At 52.9% G+C, this 16,933-nt stretch overlaps 1 protein-coding gene across 2 annotated transcripts; it reads left to right on the forward strand.

The window, feature by feature from the left end:
- The first annotated feature begins 1,254 nt into the window (after positions 1 to 1,254).
- Positions 1,255 to 13,463, forward strand: Meis3 (Meis homeobox 3). Of its 2 annotated transcripts, none has more exons than XM_036202535.1 (14): positions 1,255 to 1,488; positions 2,395 to 2,567; positions 4,245 to 4,420; positions 4,555 to 4,714; positions 4,806 to 4,856; positions 5,658 to 5,708; positions 5,864 to 6,013; positions 9,277 to 9,388; positions 9,541 to 9,689; positions 10,922 to 10,998; positions 11,165 to 11,223; positions 11,791 to 11,874; positions 12,624 to 12,693; positions 13,018 to 13,463. In XM_036202535.1, exons 1-13 carry the CDS (start codon positions 1,479 to 1,481, stop codon positions 12,671 to 12,673), a joined length of 1,302 nt encoding a protein of 433 aa, XP_036058428.1. In that variant the 5' UTR covers positions 1,255 to 1,478; the 3' UTR covers positions 12,674 to 12,693; positions 13,018 to 13,463. The 2 variants fall into 2 exon arrangements, with proteins under 2 accessions (XP_036058428.1, XP_036058435.1); XM_036202542.1 differs by having other exon boundaries at positions 5,915 to 6,013.
- Positions 13,464 to 16,933: the final 3,470 nt, after the last annotated feature.

Raw genomic sequence — 16,933 nt, forward strand, 5'->3', positions numbered from 1 at the left:
TTAGGGAGGCAGCCAGAGCTCAGGGGAGGACAGGCCAGAGAGTGTGCATACACACGTGCATATCTGTGCCTTGTGTGTTAGACGGACTGGGGGGGTGTGAGCCTTCTTCCTGCCTCCGCCCACCTCTCCCATCAATTCATCACCTAGACATTCATTCTTCCTTTTTCCAACATGTAGTCCCTTTCATTAATTAAAAAGATTTATGCCCACGAGCCCCAGCTGCTGGTTTTTTTGTCAGAGCTGTTAGATTCTTCTGTGTGCACAGTAACAGCAGCCGGCTCTGGACTTCCTGTGAGCACATACCCTCTCCTATTTCTGTCACCCACCCCTCCCTGCCGATCTCTGTCCACTCCTTCCCTCCTCCACCTTGGAATGAGTGAGGCTGCACCTTGGCTCAGATGCAGCTTCGGAACCAGGCAGAGCAACGCATACTGGTCATCCCAGCCCCTGGGGCCGGGGGTGGGGATGGGGGTGGGGTGGTGAGCTGAGGCAGGAGGATCATGGCTTTGAGGACAGCTTGAGCTCCAAAGACCCTGTCTCCAGAGATGGATGTGGGGGTGGGGAACAGAAGAATCAAGCTGAGTGTGGGAACACCAGCTTATGACCTCAGAGTCTGAGGCAGGAGGATGGCACAACAAGGTTATCCTCCACTGGATAGAGAGTTAAAGGTTAGTCTAGGTCACATGAGACCCTGTCAGCCCCCCCCCCCCCAATCTGAACACCAGCTCCCATGAGGGCAAACGTGATTCTACCAAGACACAGATCAAGGCTGTGGCCCCTGACCACTGGGTCCCCTCCATGAACCTCCACCAAGGGTAGTGGGGGGGGGGGGGAGGAAGTGTGGTTGGGAGCACAGAGCAGATAGGGTATATTCACACATTTAATTGGAAGCTATTTGAATTAATTTTATACCCACAATATGTATGTCAGGGGTGGGTATGTGTGACCAGACCTCTTCCCTCGGTCACAGCCTTAAAGGGCCAAAGTGGGGAGAGCTGAAGGGGGGACTCCACTGAGTGTGGTAAGCCCACACTCAGGCATGGTCCCCGAAACCTGAAGCCCTGGCTTGTTGCAGAGAGAGAAAAGATGTTGGAAGAAGGTCTGGACTCCAAACAGTAGCCGTTCATCAGGATCTGTGGGCGTCTGGGATGACAGAGAACAGTCGGGAGAGAGAGGAGCAGACTCTGCAAGGCCCCCTTCCCCAGCCTCCTACGGTCCTTTCTCCATCTCATGCCGGCCATCACAGCCCCCCCCCCCCCCCCCATCTCTCCTGCTTCAGGGTCACCCCATCTGTCACCCCTGCCCTGGCTTTTGTTTTATTTCCAGCAGAGAAGATGAAGGAGTGCCAGGCGCTGTTTATGGTAGTCATAAAATGTACCTTCAGCTAGCCCAGCGGGGGCTCACAGCATCCACAGCGAGTGAGCAGGCTCTCAGCCGCCTCCACTCTCTGGGCCATCTCTCTCTGGGATTGCGTGCCCATGTCTCCAGGTGTGTGACTTTTTCAGTTTTCCTGCCTTTCTTCCCATTCCCCCTCCTCTTTATCTCTGGTTTTTGGAGACAGAATCTTACTACATAACTAGGCTTGTCTCTAACCCATGATCCCCCTGCCTCCCCAGCCACGCACCCCTGCCACAATTACTTTTCGCCACTGGAACCACACTTCGAAGCTTGTCTAGTGGCCGGAACCACGATTTACCCACCCCCACCCCCACCCCAGGCTCGGAGGTCCTACCCATTCCCCGAGAGCAGCTGAGGGGGCTTCATTCAGGCTAAGGACCCTCCTGAAAGCAGGGCTCAGAAGGACAGCAACACGCAGCATCCCTGAGCGATGCTCCACCAATCCAATTCTTGGCCACTTCCGGGCAAAGTGCCAGACACAGGTGCCCCGGGCCCGCGACACCCTTGTCCCCCAGGGGAGGCCCGGGACAGAACCAGAGCAAGAAGACGAACTAAAATACAAGTTTAGTTCTTTCCTGTCCCTCGTTCGCTCTAATCCTGTCTCACAGTTAAACAGGGGTGACGAGAGAGGAGGGGGGGGGCAGAAAGCTACAGCCGACCCCTGGCGGCCAGGCAGGGAGAGAGCAAGGAGGAGCAGAGAGGACCAAGAGGGAGGGAGGGTGGGGAGCCGGGGCAGCTCCAGACACAGGACCCCGCGAATCTGACATACAAAGGCCACGGCCAAGGTGGGTTGGGGGAGGCCTGGAGCCCAAGAAGGGCAGTGGAGAAGAGAGGGGATGGCACCGCGGGAGGGAGCGAGGGCAGGGAAGGAGAGGGAGGAGGGGGACTCAAAGGAGAGGGGAGGGGCAGCACAGGGGAGGGGACGCTCCGGAGGAGGCCCAGCTCCGGCGGACAGCGGGTTAAGCGTCTCCGCGTGAACTTCCGGATGTGACACAGGCCCGGCCCGCGCGAGCGGAGGAGCCGCCGCCGCCCTCGGCCGCGAGCAGCGGGTCTCGGCCGCTCAGAGACCCCGGCACCCGGCGGGGACCTCGGGGACCTCCCGCCGCGATGAGCCCCCGGCCGTGACCGCCCGAGCCCAGGACAGGCGGCGCCGGCCCATGGCCCGGAGGGTAGGTGGCCGCGCCCGTCCTGCCCCAAGCCCCTCTCTGCCCCTCAGTGTCCCTTTTTGGCCCCTCAGAGTGCCCTCTGCCCCTCCCTCTATTCCTCTGTCGCTCTCCCCCCTCCATGCCCCCCCTACTCTGTCTCTTGGGTCTCCCCCACCCCTAGCCCCTCCACTTCATCCTCTTCCCTTCTGCCTTCCCCCAGGCTTCTGTTGTCTCAGACCCACCCTGGGGTTAGGGGTGGGACATCTTACTAGGCTGCTAGACAAGGCACTCTCCTTTGGTCCTGGAGCGGGGAGAGACGGAGCCCTGAGGGCAGGGATGGTTGGACACATGAGGACCCCATCTTCTGGGTTCTCGATGAGCAACAGGGAGCAGGTGAATTCACTTCAGGGTGCTAGGGAAGTTAGCCAGGAAGCAAAAGAGAAGTGATAGCCACGCAGATGGCCCAGGACACCCAGGTTGGCTGGAGCACACAGGACCCTCTGCCTCATCCCAGCGAGCCCTTTGCCTTTTGGAGCCCGGCTCTCTCCATTGCCAGGGACAATCTTCATCCTGGAGATCAAAAGTCCAACTGCCCCATTAGTGATTCTGTGACAAGGGGACCCAGAACTCTGGCCCCCATATTCCTATTTCTGGTTGGAGCTGTTTACATGGTGGAATGGGTTTACCCTTCCCCCAAATGTATTTATTGACTGTTGTCAGACTGTGCCAAATATCTTTCATTTCCTCATTCATTCAATTCCTACTCAGTGTTAGGCTCGCTCACTCTGCCCCCCACCCCTGTGTGTGAGTGCACACATGTGTGTCTGTCTGTCTGTCTGTTTGTGTGTATAGGGTTATCTCTGGCAATTGGGGGTGTGGTGCTCGAAGCCTGCATGCTGTGGAGGACATGCTCTATAGCATATATGTGCTTATATGTCACACGGGTGTGTATGTAGGCTGTGTGCCCAACTGTGTGTGTATATGGGTATGGTGGAATTACATGTTGGATGTGAAAAGTTGTTAAGACATTCTGAGGTGTGTAGTTAGCTGTGTGGAGGCTCACATTTATAATCTCAGCACTCCAGAGGCTAAAGCAGGAGGATTGCTCTGAGTTCTAGGCCAGCATGGGCTACAAAGTAAGATTCTATCTCAAAAACAAGACTTGGGGAGGCCCTGCCTAGAATCCCCCAGTGAGGGGCTGGGGTGTGGCTCAGTGGTAGAGCCCCTGCCTAGAATCCCCCAGTGAGGGGCTGGGGGTGTGGCTCAGTAGTAGAGCCCCTGCCTAGGATGCACCAGGCCCTGGAACCCAGTACTAAGTGTACTGTCACATTTGTGAAATGATCAGGAAGAAACTGCATACACAGGTGAATTTTGTGGATTTTCTGGATAGTGCCCTGCCCTCTCCTCCATGCTGTCCCTCACTGACTGGCTCCCCCTACATCTGTGTCTCTACATCTCTTTGCCCTTTTCTCTCCTTGGGTTACTGGCCATCCAGCTCCTCCCTAGACATGCCCTGACCTGGGGGTCTTCTTTGGGTCCTGAGTGAACTTTCATACCCACTTGGACAGTTCTGTGAGACACTTGGAACTTAAGAGGGCAGAGGCTGGGATCCTTGGAGACTGACATGCACACTGTGTGGTCTGGGGTAAGGAGACTGAGCCCTGAGGATGCTGACCTCCCGGTTTGTCCCTTCTCCGGTAGTATGATGAGCTGCGCCACTACCCCGGCATTGCAGAGCACACCCTGGCCAGCTTCTCAGAGGCAGCACCTTCAGTAACTCGAACCCCTGGGCCCTATGGCCCACACCGACCTTCCCAGCCCCAAGCCCCAGGCTTGGACAGTGACAGCTTGAAGAGAGAGAAGGATGACATCTATGGGTGAGTGTGTCTAGGGACAGCGCAGAGGCTCCTCAGTGTCCTTTGTGTCTCTCGGGGTCTGTTTCTCTCCTTGTGTCTGTCTCCGAGCACTCCGTACTTCCCCTCATGCGTGCCCACTTTCCTGTTCTTCCCAGACACCCCCTATTCCCGCTCTTGGCCCTGGTCTTTGAAAAGTGTGAACTGGCCACATGCTCGCCCCGCGATGGGGCCTCGGCTGGGCTGGGCTCATCCCCAGGTGGTGACGTCTGCTCCTCGGATTCCTTCAATGAGGACATTGCTGCCTTTGCTAAGCAGGTGGGCAGCCCCAGAATGAGGCACCAGGGGAGGTAGCAGAAAGGGCGGTGGGAAGCGGACCACCCTGCCTGGCCTCTCTTCTCCCTCCCAGATCCGCTCCGAGAGGCCGCTGTTCTCTTCCAACCCGGAGCTGGACAACCTGGTGAGGCCCAGGCCTTCCCCGTGTCCCCGTGTTCCACCAGCCAGCCCCCTGTCCTTCCCCACCTGTGTTCCTGGGGTTGAGTAAGGGGTGAGAACAGGAAACCATTGGCCCACATCTCCAAGCCCATTTGAGAACTCCAGGTGGTCAGAATAAGAATCCTGCTCTGCAACTCTAGCTCCACATACCAGGGAGTCAGGGTGACTGGTGACACCTCCCTACACGTCTGTAAAATGCAGAGGAGAAAAGGGAGACGTGAAAGCTAGTGAGAAATGCACTTTCTTTGTACCCCAGTACTTCCTATGGGCCTCATCCTTTGGCAAAGGTCTCTGGGAAATGTAGTTCACAAGGTGGAGGGTGGGAACCAGAGCAGAGGGCTGGTCAGCTCCCCTGGTGATGGACTCTCTCCTTGTCGCTTCCCTTTCTACCTCAGCCATCAATCAAACTCTTCCTAATGCTGAGTTACTTCATCTGACTCTGTCTGCCCTTTGGTACAGCTGGTTTCTCTGCTCCTCTGTCCCTATCCTTTTCTTTCTTTGCTTTTTGCTTTGTTTTGCTTTGCTTTGCTTGCTTGCTTTCTTTCTTTCTTTCTTTCTTTCTTTCTTTCTTTTCTTCCTCCCTTCCTTCCTTCTTTCTTTTTTGGAGACAGTGTCTCACCCCATTGTCCAGGAACCCACTAGGTAGCCCAGACTGGCCTTGTCCTTGTGGGCAATCCTCCTGCCTCAGCCCTTTCCAAGCGCTGGGATCCCATGCGGGCACCTCCACACCCAGCTGCTCTCCTTTCTTCCTCCTCTCTGTCTGCAGATGGTCCAGGCCATCCAGGTACTCCGGTTCCACCTGCTGGAGCTGGAGAAGGTGAGGGTGTCTCACTTGCACCTGCCCTACCCCTCCTCCCTTTAACCCCCTCGCCCTACTCCCCACTGGAGTGGAAGCAGAATGCCCCCTCGCCCTGTTCACCCGAGCCCTGGCCCCCCCCGGGTGGCCCCCCCAGTACCCCGCTGCCCCCCCAGGTCCACAACCTGTGCGACAACTTCTGTCACCGATACATCACCTGCCTCAAGGGGAAGATGCCCATAGACCTGGTGATCGAGGACCGGGATGGTGGTTACAGGGAGGACCTTGAGGACTACTCGGCCTCCTGCCCCAGTCTCCCAGACCAGGTGGGCATCGACAGGCCACCAGGCACTTCCTGGCTACCACAGCTGGGCAGGGACTCGGCAGGAAGGCGTGTTGCACACCCAAGTGCCTCGGAAGTGCCCGCTGTGGAGTGTGCATTGCACCCACATTCCCACATGCCTGTACTGGACCACAGCACAGGCAACTGCACACACCACCAGCTTAAGTCAGGTATAGACAGTCCCACTCAACAGACCATAATGAGCACCACCTCCTGAAACAAGCCCCAACCATGAGGCGGTAGCACAGACCCTACAGTCACCCAAAGTCCTGGAACAAGCCACATTCACGACACAACAGCACGGACCACAGATCTGTTGTACATCCTCAAACAAGCCATGACCCTGAGATAGTAGCACAAACCACACAGTCACTCTGGCACTGATATTCTAAGGATAATCACAGTGTACACACACTATCACACAGCTAATCCTGGTGGAGCCAAACAGCTCCAGACACTGCTGGACAAACTCAGAGATGATCACACTTGGACATAGACTAACCAAAAAGTCCTTGTGCACACATAACCATCAGGGCCTGCAGGCATGTGCACACATGCTATATTATATTGCCCAACAGCCACATGGGCTCATATTCATCTAGGTAGACTTAGAAATATAGGTAAATAGAGTAGCATTTGCCTAGAATGCCAGATAACATACATAGTAGCTGTGTAGATCAAGTTACCTCAACTGGAAAAAGCCATGTGATGACCACATCCAGCTGCTGTCAATACATCTACAATGGTACAACCGAGAGACAGGCACACTGCACAACTCCAGAGCCTGGGGTACACCCACACACTACCTTCGTTTGGGGCTGGAGAGACAGCTCAGTAAGTAAAGCACTCACCATGTTTGGATTGCGTTTGGATTCACAGCACCCATGTAGATAATCCCAGCACTTGGAAGGCAGAGACAGGTACACGGAACAAGCTGGCAGGCTAGACTAGCTAGATTGGCGAGCTCTGGGTTAAGTGAGAGATCCTGCCTCAGTACATAGGCAGGGAGAATTTGAGCAAGACACCAGACATTCAACCCCTGGCCTCTACACACATATGCACACATGCATATGCATACACAAGTACACATATGCAACACACATACGCACACACACATAGCTCTTTGGCCCCAGACACGAATGTGCTCACAGTTTGCCTGAGAGGATTGGGTATCACTCCCAGGATATAGTCCCTGCTTAGAATTCACACTATGCTCAAAGGACAGTCGCCCAGAGCTCGCTCGCTCGCTCTCTCTCTCTCTCTCTCTCTCTCTCTCTCACACACACACACACACACACACACACACACGTGCACACGTGCACACAACCACACTAACCATACCCACAGTCTGGAAGACAATCCAGTGGCAGATGAGAAGGCTCAGTGAGTAGTTTGAGCCCCTTGGCCCATGTGACAGAGGGAAAGAACAAGCCCCTTCCTGTTTCCTGTTGCCCTCTGACCTCTGACCTCTGCACAGATGCCATGGCACACTCATGACCATACACACTAAATTCATAGATAAATGTATTTAAAAACTAGACACTATAACCCTCGAATTTCATCACAAACTAGGGAAAAAAGACTTTGTGATCACCGTGAGCTACAGCCACACGAGCCTGATACTGGCCACCACAGTCACCCCAACATCACTGTTTGTTTCTAGTGTACCCTGGAACAACCACACAGTGACACCCCCTCTGTGGGCAATGCTGCCATCAGGGAGTCTGAAGGAACAGCACTCCTACTCAGGGAGAGTATGTTCAGTATATGATACACGAAAAGTCTCAGGACAAAGCCTAGCATGGTGGTACAGGCCTGTAAGTCCAGAATTCTGAAGGCTGGAGCAGGAGGATCACTGTGAGTTTGAGGCCATTTTGAACTGCACAGTGAGTTTTCAGGCAAGATTGGCCTACAGATTGACACCATCTCAAAAAAAAAAAAAAAAAAAAGCCCACAAAAACAGGACCTGGGGGCTGGAGAGATGGCTCAGAGGTTCCCAGAGGACCTATGTTCAATTCCCAACAGCCTGACATGCAGGTCTACATGCAGGCAGAACACTGTATACAAAAATAGGTCCTGGACCCCTTTATATGAAATTCTGAAAGCAAACTGGGGGTGTAGTTCAGAAGTAGAGCCCCTGCCTGGCATCCCTCAGTTGAGGGACTGAAAGTGTGGCTCAGTGGTAGACTCCCTGCTAGAGTCCCCCAGTGAGGTACTGGGGTGTGGCTCAGTGGTAGAGCCCCTGCCTAGAATCCCCCAGTGAGGGGCTGGGGTGTGGCTCAGTGGTGGAGCCCCTGCCTAGAATCCCCCAGTAAGGGGCTGGGGTGTGGCTCAGTGGTAGAGCCCCTGCCTAGAGTCCCCCAGTGAGGGGCTGGGGTGTGGCTCAGTGGTAGAGCCCCTGCCTAGAATCCCCCAGTGAGGGGCTGGGGTGTGGCTCAGTGGTGGAACCCCTGCCTAGAATCCCCCAGTGAGGGGCTGGGGTGTGGCTCAGTGGTAGAGCCCCTGTCTAGAATCCCCCAGTGAGGGGCTGGGGTGTGGCTCAGTAGTAGGGCACTTGCCTAGCATGCAGGATACCTCAGGATCTGTTCCCAGCACTGAACAAAACATAATACATCTGGAAACAATTTTTTTCATAAGTTCAGTGCAAATTCATTGGCAAAAAAAAAAGTCCAACCTGAACTAATGAGAGGCTATTTATAGCCTGTATTTTTCCCACTTAGTTAATAGTCATGTGGTTTGCTGGGACATGCTAATGGGCTTGGTGCTGAGGCAGAGCACTGGCTCCTGCTGGCGGTGAGCAGGAAACCCACTGCCCCAGTATCCCAGCTCAGGATGAGAAAGGTTTTGTTTGGATTTTTGTTTACTTCATTCATTGCTCTTTTGAGGCAGGGTCCTACCCTGTAACCCAGGCTGCCTTCTGAATGCTGGGCTCATGGGCATTGCCACTCCTGTCTTTCAGAGTGAGGTCTGGAACCTGAAGCATCTCTGGTCCCGAGGGTGTCAGACATGACTGTGCTAGCTCCTGCCTACTTGACAATCATTACACACCTTTACAAAAGTGAGCTCATCACACACTTCTCGCACCAAGGGAGAGCTGCTATTGTCTTCCATTTCCCAGTTGAAAATGGCACAGAGAGGCAAAGTGACTCTTCTAAGGTCACACAGCCAGGAAGGCAGGAACAGGTTCTACCCACAGAGCCTGGACTCCCTGAGCTTTCCTATTGACATCCAATTCTTTTTTCCTAGAATAATACATGGATCAGAGACCATGAGGACAGTGGGTCTGTACATCCGGGGACCCCAGGTCCATCCAGTGGAGGCCTGGCCTCCCAGAGTGGGGACAACTCAAGTGACCAAGGTGAGAGACTTAGGATGCATGGGAGCTGTTCTGAAGATTAAGGTTGGCCTTCCTGTGGGACTTGCAGGGGAACAGCTGCAGTATGGAGTCTCGAGTGAGGGTACTGAGGTCCTGTGTTGCTTCACCACCCACGGGCATGTCCCTCTCTCCAGGAGATGGGCTGGACACAAGTGTGGCCTCTCCGAGTTCTGCAGGCGAGGATGAGGAGCTGGACCTGGAACGCCGACGGAACAAGAAGAGGGGGATCTTCCCCAAAGTGGCCACCAACATCATGAGGGCCTGGTTGTTCCAGCATCTCTCGGTGAGAGCCTTCAGATTGGGTGGAGATGGGCACGGAGAGAGGGAGGTGGGCTGTCCCAGAAGAGGCCAAGCCTCAACCAAGAGCCACCCAGAGACGAGCCGTCCCCAGCAGCCCCTCCTCTCTACTCACCTACCCATCAATCATCCACCCACCACCCGCCCCAGGATACTCTGTGGAGGATGCTCTCTTGCTCAGTGTATTGTGATGACGAGGCCCAGAGAGGTTAAGGGACTTGTTTGAGGTCACCCAGCCAAACACAGGTTCAAATGAAAGCAGCCTGGCCTTAAGTGCTACGCCACACTGCCTTGTGGAGGGAGAACAATAAGCAGACAAGGAGAGGCTAGAGACAGATGGGGAGGGGCTGGTAGGAGAAAGAGACGAGGGTGGGCTGGGGACAGAGGGAGAGAGAGAGAGAGAGAGAGAGAGAGAGAGAGAGAGAGAGAGAGAGACTTAGAACTGGAAATGGCAGCTCAGCTTGCAATCCCAGCACTCTGGAGGCTGAGGCAGGAGGATTCTGAGTTTGAAGGCAAAGGGCTACACAGGAAACCTCTCTGTTCAAAAGCTACAAGAGCATGTCTGGTGACATGGGGTCAATGGGTAAAGTACTTACTGCAAAGCCTAAGTTTGGTTCCCAGGACCCCCTCAAATTGTCCTCTGATCTCCACATGCATGCCCACACACAGAGAATGAGATGGGGGGGGGGGTCTTGAGCTGTAGTTAAATTGGGTGGGTTGATAACCTAGCACGAGGAAGTCTTGGGTTCCACCCATGGCTGCATAAACAGGAGGTGGTGAGCCACACTTGTAACCCCAGCACTTGGGAGGCAAGGCCGTCCTCATCTACAAGGCAAGTTTGAGGCCAGCCAGGGATACAGGGAAAAAAACTATAAAAAACTAAAAGAAAGTCCAGCTGAGCAATATATAGAGAAAGGGGGAGAAGATGAGGAGGGACTCTGAGGGACTCTGAGGGACTCCTTGAGCAGGACTGGATGGGTGGGGCTGCTTGCCACCCCTGCCTGTGAGTCCCCTCCTGTCCAATTGCCTCTGATCGCTTTGAGAGGTGGGGATGGGAGATAAATTGCCCAAGACTTGGTTGGGCTTGGCCTCCTTGGCCAGGGAGGCAGAGTGGTTCTCCTACCCTCCTCCTGCCTCGGGGACCTGATGCACCAAGGCTAGACCTTAGGGAGCAGACAGCAGTGGGGCAGGCCGAATGACTCTTGCTGGTGGCTGCAGCACCCGTACCCCTCAGAAGAGCAAAAGAAACAGCTGGCCCAGGACACGGGGCTCACCATCCTGCAGGTGAACAACTGGTGAGTGGTTGGGCTGGGTGCTGTCCGTGGTGCTGAAAGGTCACCTCCCACCCCTTGGCCTTCACAGCCCGAATGTGGATTCCTTCTGCGGCCCCTTCCTTCTTCTTGTGGCTCTCTGACCCCCTAATACTTCCTCACATTGTTTCTTGCCTCTGACACCTCCTAGGTTTATTAATGCCCGGAGACGGATCGTGCAGCCCATGATTGACCAGTCCAACCGCACAGGTACACAAAAGGGCAGGAAGTCCTGTGCCTGAGTCTGCACTCTGACATCTTTGGAGGCTTCCTGAAGTTCATCTTGTACTCTCAAGCCCCTCTTGGTGCTTCTGTGGTTCCACCTGAACATCAACTCCCTTCTCAAGGCTTCTGGGGGCTCTGTCTGCACCCCAAATGTCACCTTCTTTTCTAAAACAAGTATTGACAATTTTTTTTTGTTTGTTTGTTTCTGAGACTGGGTCTCACTATGTAACTCTAGATGGCCTGGAACTCACTATATAGACCAGGCTGGCCCTGAATGCACACAGATCCACCTGCCTTTGCCTCTCAAATGCTGAGGTTAAAGGCATTTGCCAGCTCATCGGGTTCCAACCCTATCCTTGTGACTCCTAGGGGGTCTATCTCATTGAAACTCTCTCTGAAGGGCTCCTGGGCCTCTGCCTATACCCCAGCCCACTCTGAGGAGCATCCAAGCCTCAGCATCAGCCCCTCCACAGGACTTCTGAGACTGTGCCTTCACTACAACACCTTTGTAGGCCTCCAAAGGTTCACCATACACCCCATCCTCTCTCCTAGGGCAGGGTGCATCTTTCAACCCTGAGGGCCAGCCTATGGCAGGCTACACAGAGACTCAGCCACAAGTGACAGTCCGGACACCAGGTAAGTTCCCTGTCTCTGCAGAACCACTTCCTCTACCAGGCTCCACCTCTACCAACACCTTCTAGACTCAGTTTATGAATAATTCATGGCTTACCTGCATACAGGGAGCAGAAGATAACACCACTGGCCAGCTCCAGTTCTTCCAGGTTCAGCCAAATTTGAGACTAGTTTTTCTTATTTTTGTTTTTTTTTATTTGTTTGTTTGTTTTTTGTTTTGTTTTGTTTTGTTTTTCGAGACAGGGTTTCTCTGTGTAGCTTTGTGCCTTTCCTGGAACTCGCTTTGGGGACCAGGCTGGCCTGGAACTCACAGAGATCCACCTGCCTCTGCCTCCCAAGTACTGGGATTAAAGGCATGTGATGCCACCACCACCTGGCTAGTTTTTCTTAAAAAGCTGGAACCACCACTACCTCCTTCTCTTCCACCTCCTCTTCCTCCTCCTTCTCCACTCCCTTCTCCTTCTTGTTCTCCTCCTCATCCTTTGGTTTTTTGTGACAGAGTCTCTCTGGGTAGCCCTGACTGTCCTGGAACTCACTCCTTAAACCAGGCTAGCCTTGAACTCACAGAGATGGCCTGCCTCTGCCCCCCAAGTACTGAGATTAAAGGCGTGTGCCACCACCACCTAACTCAGAACCTTCTTAAACACTTGACTCATCTGATCCTGGTGAAGGACCCTGGGTAACAGAAGGAGAGGAGGTCTTAGGGCATCTATGGGCAGGAAGGCTCACTGACCCTCTCTTTTGTTTTTCAGGATCAATGGGGATGAATCTGAACTTAGAAGGAGAGTGGCATTACCTATAGAGACTGGGGTCAAAAGGAGGGTGAGTGTCCAAAGTCTCAAGATTGGCAGTCTCCAGCAATGGACCCAACTAGAGCAGTGCAAAATCGGGGTCCCTGAAATGAGGATTTTCCAAGCTTGATGGAAAGATGCTTCATCTATCCCTCCAACTACCCATCCATCCATCTACCCATCCATCATCCACCCATTCACCCACCTGTCTACCTGTCCATCCATCTTTCTATCTAGCCACCTCTCCATCCATTCATCTATCCACTTACCCAGCATTCATCTACCTATCCATTCACTCATCTATCATCGGAACCAATGCAGTACCTTCTGACTTGGTCTATCTTCTCTCCCAAAGGTCTTAGCCTCCAGACTGTGGCCACCAGCCTTGTACTTAATTGGTCCCTCCTGGTCCTTGGGCTTCAGGACTTCACCTCCAAAGCTCCCACCCCATTCAACGCCTACCTCCCTGGGACCCCCAGAGGCTTGGGGACCCAAGAGCCCACTTGAGGGCCTCTCAAAGGCAAAGACAAAGCCTCCAGGTCCTACATCCTTCTTCTGTCCTTCTCTTTGCCCAGGACCAGAGCTGAGAACTGGGTCAGGATCTGCAGAAGATGGTGGCTGGGGCCCCAATCTAGGACAGAGAAGGGATTGGGGTTGGGCAAGGATGGTCAAGGAAGGAGGGTCACCTGGATCCAAAGTTTAGGAGAGTTCCCTCCATCCTCCTGCCCGCTGCTCCCTACCTCCCTTCTCTGACATTCTTCTACTTTTCTTTTTTTAATGATAAAGTCTTAAAAACAGAAATCAAAATTCTCATTTGTCTTCTGAGATTTCAAATCCTTGGTCATTTGAAACTGAAGAATCACAAACCCTAACAGTCATTAGCCATCTTTCTCTCAATCCCTGCTCTGAAATACCATATGTCTCAGTTAGCTGCTGCTGTGTAACAAGCTGTCCCTGAATTCTGTGGCTCAAAGTATATACTATTGTTGAGGTCATCATGCTTCTGTTTGGCCCCTTATACTAGGCACAGTTGGACTTTAAAAGTGGCCACAGGTGTCAGTGAAATAGCTCAGTGGATAAAGGTGCTTGCAGCCAAGCCTCATGGCTTGAATTTGAGCCCCAGGACCCACATGGTGGGAGGAGACAACAGACTCTTCCCAGTTGCATGTGCATATGTATAGGTGGTGGCGGTTGCATGTGCATAGTCACACATAAAAACCAGAGTTGTCAGCCAGGCGGTGGTGGCACACGCCTGTAATCCTAGCACTCAGGAGGCAGAGGCAGTTGGATCTCTGTGAGTTCAAGGCCAGCCTGGTCTACAGAGCTAGTCCAGGACAGGCTCCAAAGCTACAGAGAAACCCTGTCTCGAAAGAAAAAAAACAGAGTTGTCAAGATGGCTCAGGGGGTTAAAGTCCACCCCCTTGACCCATTCCAAGCCTGAAGACACAAGTTCGATAATACTCCAGATCCACATGATGGAAGGAGAGGGTCAGCTCCCATAGCAATCGCCTAACTTCCACATGCACGCCATGACACAGATGTGAGCTCTCTCTGTGAAATAAATGCCGAAGATGTTCTCAGAAGGAAGCATATGAACCTTAAAAACAGTTTGAGCAGTTCCAGCAGCCTCTCAGACTCAGGGTAGCTGTGGCAGCACACTGACACGGGGCAGCTAGAAGCCCAACACCAAAGCCAACAAACTCTGGGGCCAGTCTGCTATTGGCCCCAAGACACCACAAAGCAGCATGCAGAGTCAAGGTGCTCGGATCTGAGCACCTGCTTGTTGAAAGTGACCAGCTCCATCCAGCTTCGTGGATGGTCTGTTCCACATGCCCTGTGGACACCAACCCATACAAGCTGAAGCCCTTCACAGAAAATGGTACAGTGGGCAGAGAGCCTGTGAATGCTCTGTACAGTATAAGTCACTGCAGATGACATGGTGACAGAATCCTGTCCACTATACTGCAGCTGGACTGCATTGCTTAAGGACGAGGAAGAGTCTAGGGTAGGTATGTGGATCAATACTAGAACTAGTGTCCAGATCCCCCTAGTTAGGGGATGGGGTGTGGTCAGTGGTGGAGCCCCTGCCTAGAATCCCCCAGTGAGGGGCTGGGGGTGTGGCTCAGTGGTAGAGCCCCTGCCTAGAATCCCCCAGTGAGGGGCTGGGGTGTGGTTCAGTGGTAGAGCCCCTGCCTAGAATCCCCCAGTGAGGGGCTGGGGTATGGCTCAGTGGTAGAGCCCCTGCCTAGAATCCCCCAGTGAGGGGCTGGGGTGTGGCTCAGTGGTAGAGCCCCTGCCTAAAATCCCCCAGTGAGGGGCTGGGGCGTGGCTCAGTGGTAGAGTTCCTGCCTAGAATCCCCCAGTGAGGGGCTATCTTTTGACCTCTACAACTTACTGTGGTGCAAGAGTAGGTAACACACCCAGAAATGAAAATTAACTTAAAGGGCCGGTGAGATGGCTCAGTAGACAGAGATACTTGCCACAAACCTGACCACCTGAGTTTGCTCCCTGATACCTGCATGGTGGAGGACAAGAGCTGACTCCCACAAATATCTTCTGAGCTCTACACTTGGAGTGTGCAACTCGAGTCTGTGAGAACACGCACATACACATAATTGGATACATTTTTAAAAAATGAAATAGGAGTTTGATTGCTAGCTCAGCAGCTAAGAGCACTGGCTGCTCTTCTAGAGAACCTGAGTTCTAACCCAGTACCTACGTGGTGGCTCCCCACAATCTGTAACTCCAGTTCTCGGAGATCCAACATCCTCTTCTGGCCTGCATGGGTGCCACACATATGTGGTTTATAGACATACATGCAGATAAAACACTTGTATTAGGGTTATCTAGAGTCACAGAACTTATGGAATGGATATATATATGGAATTATTGCAATGACTTAGAGGCTGCAGTCCAGCTAATCTAACAATGGCTAGCTGTGAATGGAAAGTCCCAGAATCTAATAGTAGTTTCTCAGTCCCACAAGACTGGGTATCTCAGCTTGTCTGTGTATGCTGGGATCCTGAAGAAGTAGGTCCCAATGGCAAGGTTGACAGGGTAAGGGCAAGCAGGTGAAGAAAGAACGCTTCCTTCTTCCATTGTTCTTATACAGGCTTCCAGCAGAAGGTGTGACAGATTAAAGGTGTGTCTTCCTGCCTTAACATCTGGATCACAGGTGTGCCATCCATTTCTGGATTGCAGTTCATTCCAAGTTGACCACCAAGAATAGCCATCACAAAACCCATACATGCTGGGCTGGAGAGGTGGCTCAGAGGTTAAGAGCACTGGCTGCTCTTCCAGAGGTCCTGAGTTCAATTCCCAACAACCACATGGTGGCTCACAACCATCTGTAATGAGATCTGGTGCCCTCTTCTGGCCTGCAGAGATACGTGCAGACAGAATACTGTATACATAATAAATAAATAAATCTTTAAAAAAAAAAAAACCCTATACATGCAAAATAACCAAATTAAAAAAAAAAAAAAAAAAACTTCTTGGATGTCTTAAAAAGGTAACATAGAGCCAGGTATGGTGGGACATGCCTGCAATATCATCCCTCTGGAGGCAGAGGAAGGAGGATGATGAGCTCTGATCAGCCTGGACTACAGAGCAAGACCTAAATGGGAATCTCTGAAACGGTGCTGGACAGTTTGTGTCCCAGCACCCACACCAGGTGGCTCACAGCCTCCAATAACTCCAGCTCCAGGAGACTCAACATTCTCTCTGGCCTCACAGGAACCTGCACACACACACACACACACACACACACACACACACACACACACACACACACACGGTATTCACCCAGGGACATGCACAATACCATAAATAAAGTTAACAAAAATAAATAATTTACAATTAGCTAATATAAACTACTTCACAGGCGTGATATTGTTCTTGTGACTAGGATAAGTTGAGTTTGTTTCTCGGGGACTCTGCAGTGGGATGGATGACGGACAGGCATCTGGAAGGACCAACCTGACCCTCCATGCCACTCACTGTTAGATCCAGCAGATGGAAGAGTGCTAAGAAGTCTGAGTCCTGTCACAGGGGAGTTGGCTGCAGACTTGCTGCCCCAGCCTGACACAGACAAAGGTGTCAGCAGCAGGCCAGAGGACTGGGGGATTCTGGCTAGACTCTGGCTAGTTGTAGGGCAGACGTGGGTGGAGCTGTCTTACCAACCCCCATCTTCTCAGTGACCGGAAATGACTCAAACTTAATTCTTCCTAATTAGTAGGGTCTGATGGGCCACCCAGGAGGAGGGAAACTGG

Source organism: Onychomys torridus, chromosome 1, assembly GCF_903995425.1.
Source record: "Onychomys torridus chromosome 1, mOncTor1.1, whole genome shotgun sequence".
In the NCBI taxonomy this organism is placed as follows: Eukaryota; Metazoa; Chordata; class Mammalia; order Rodentia; family Cricetidae; genus Onychomys; species Onychomys torridus.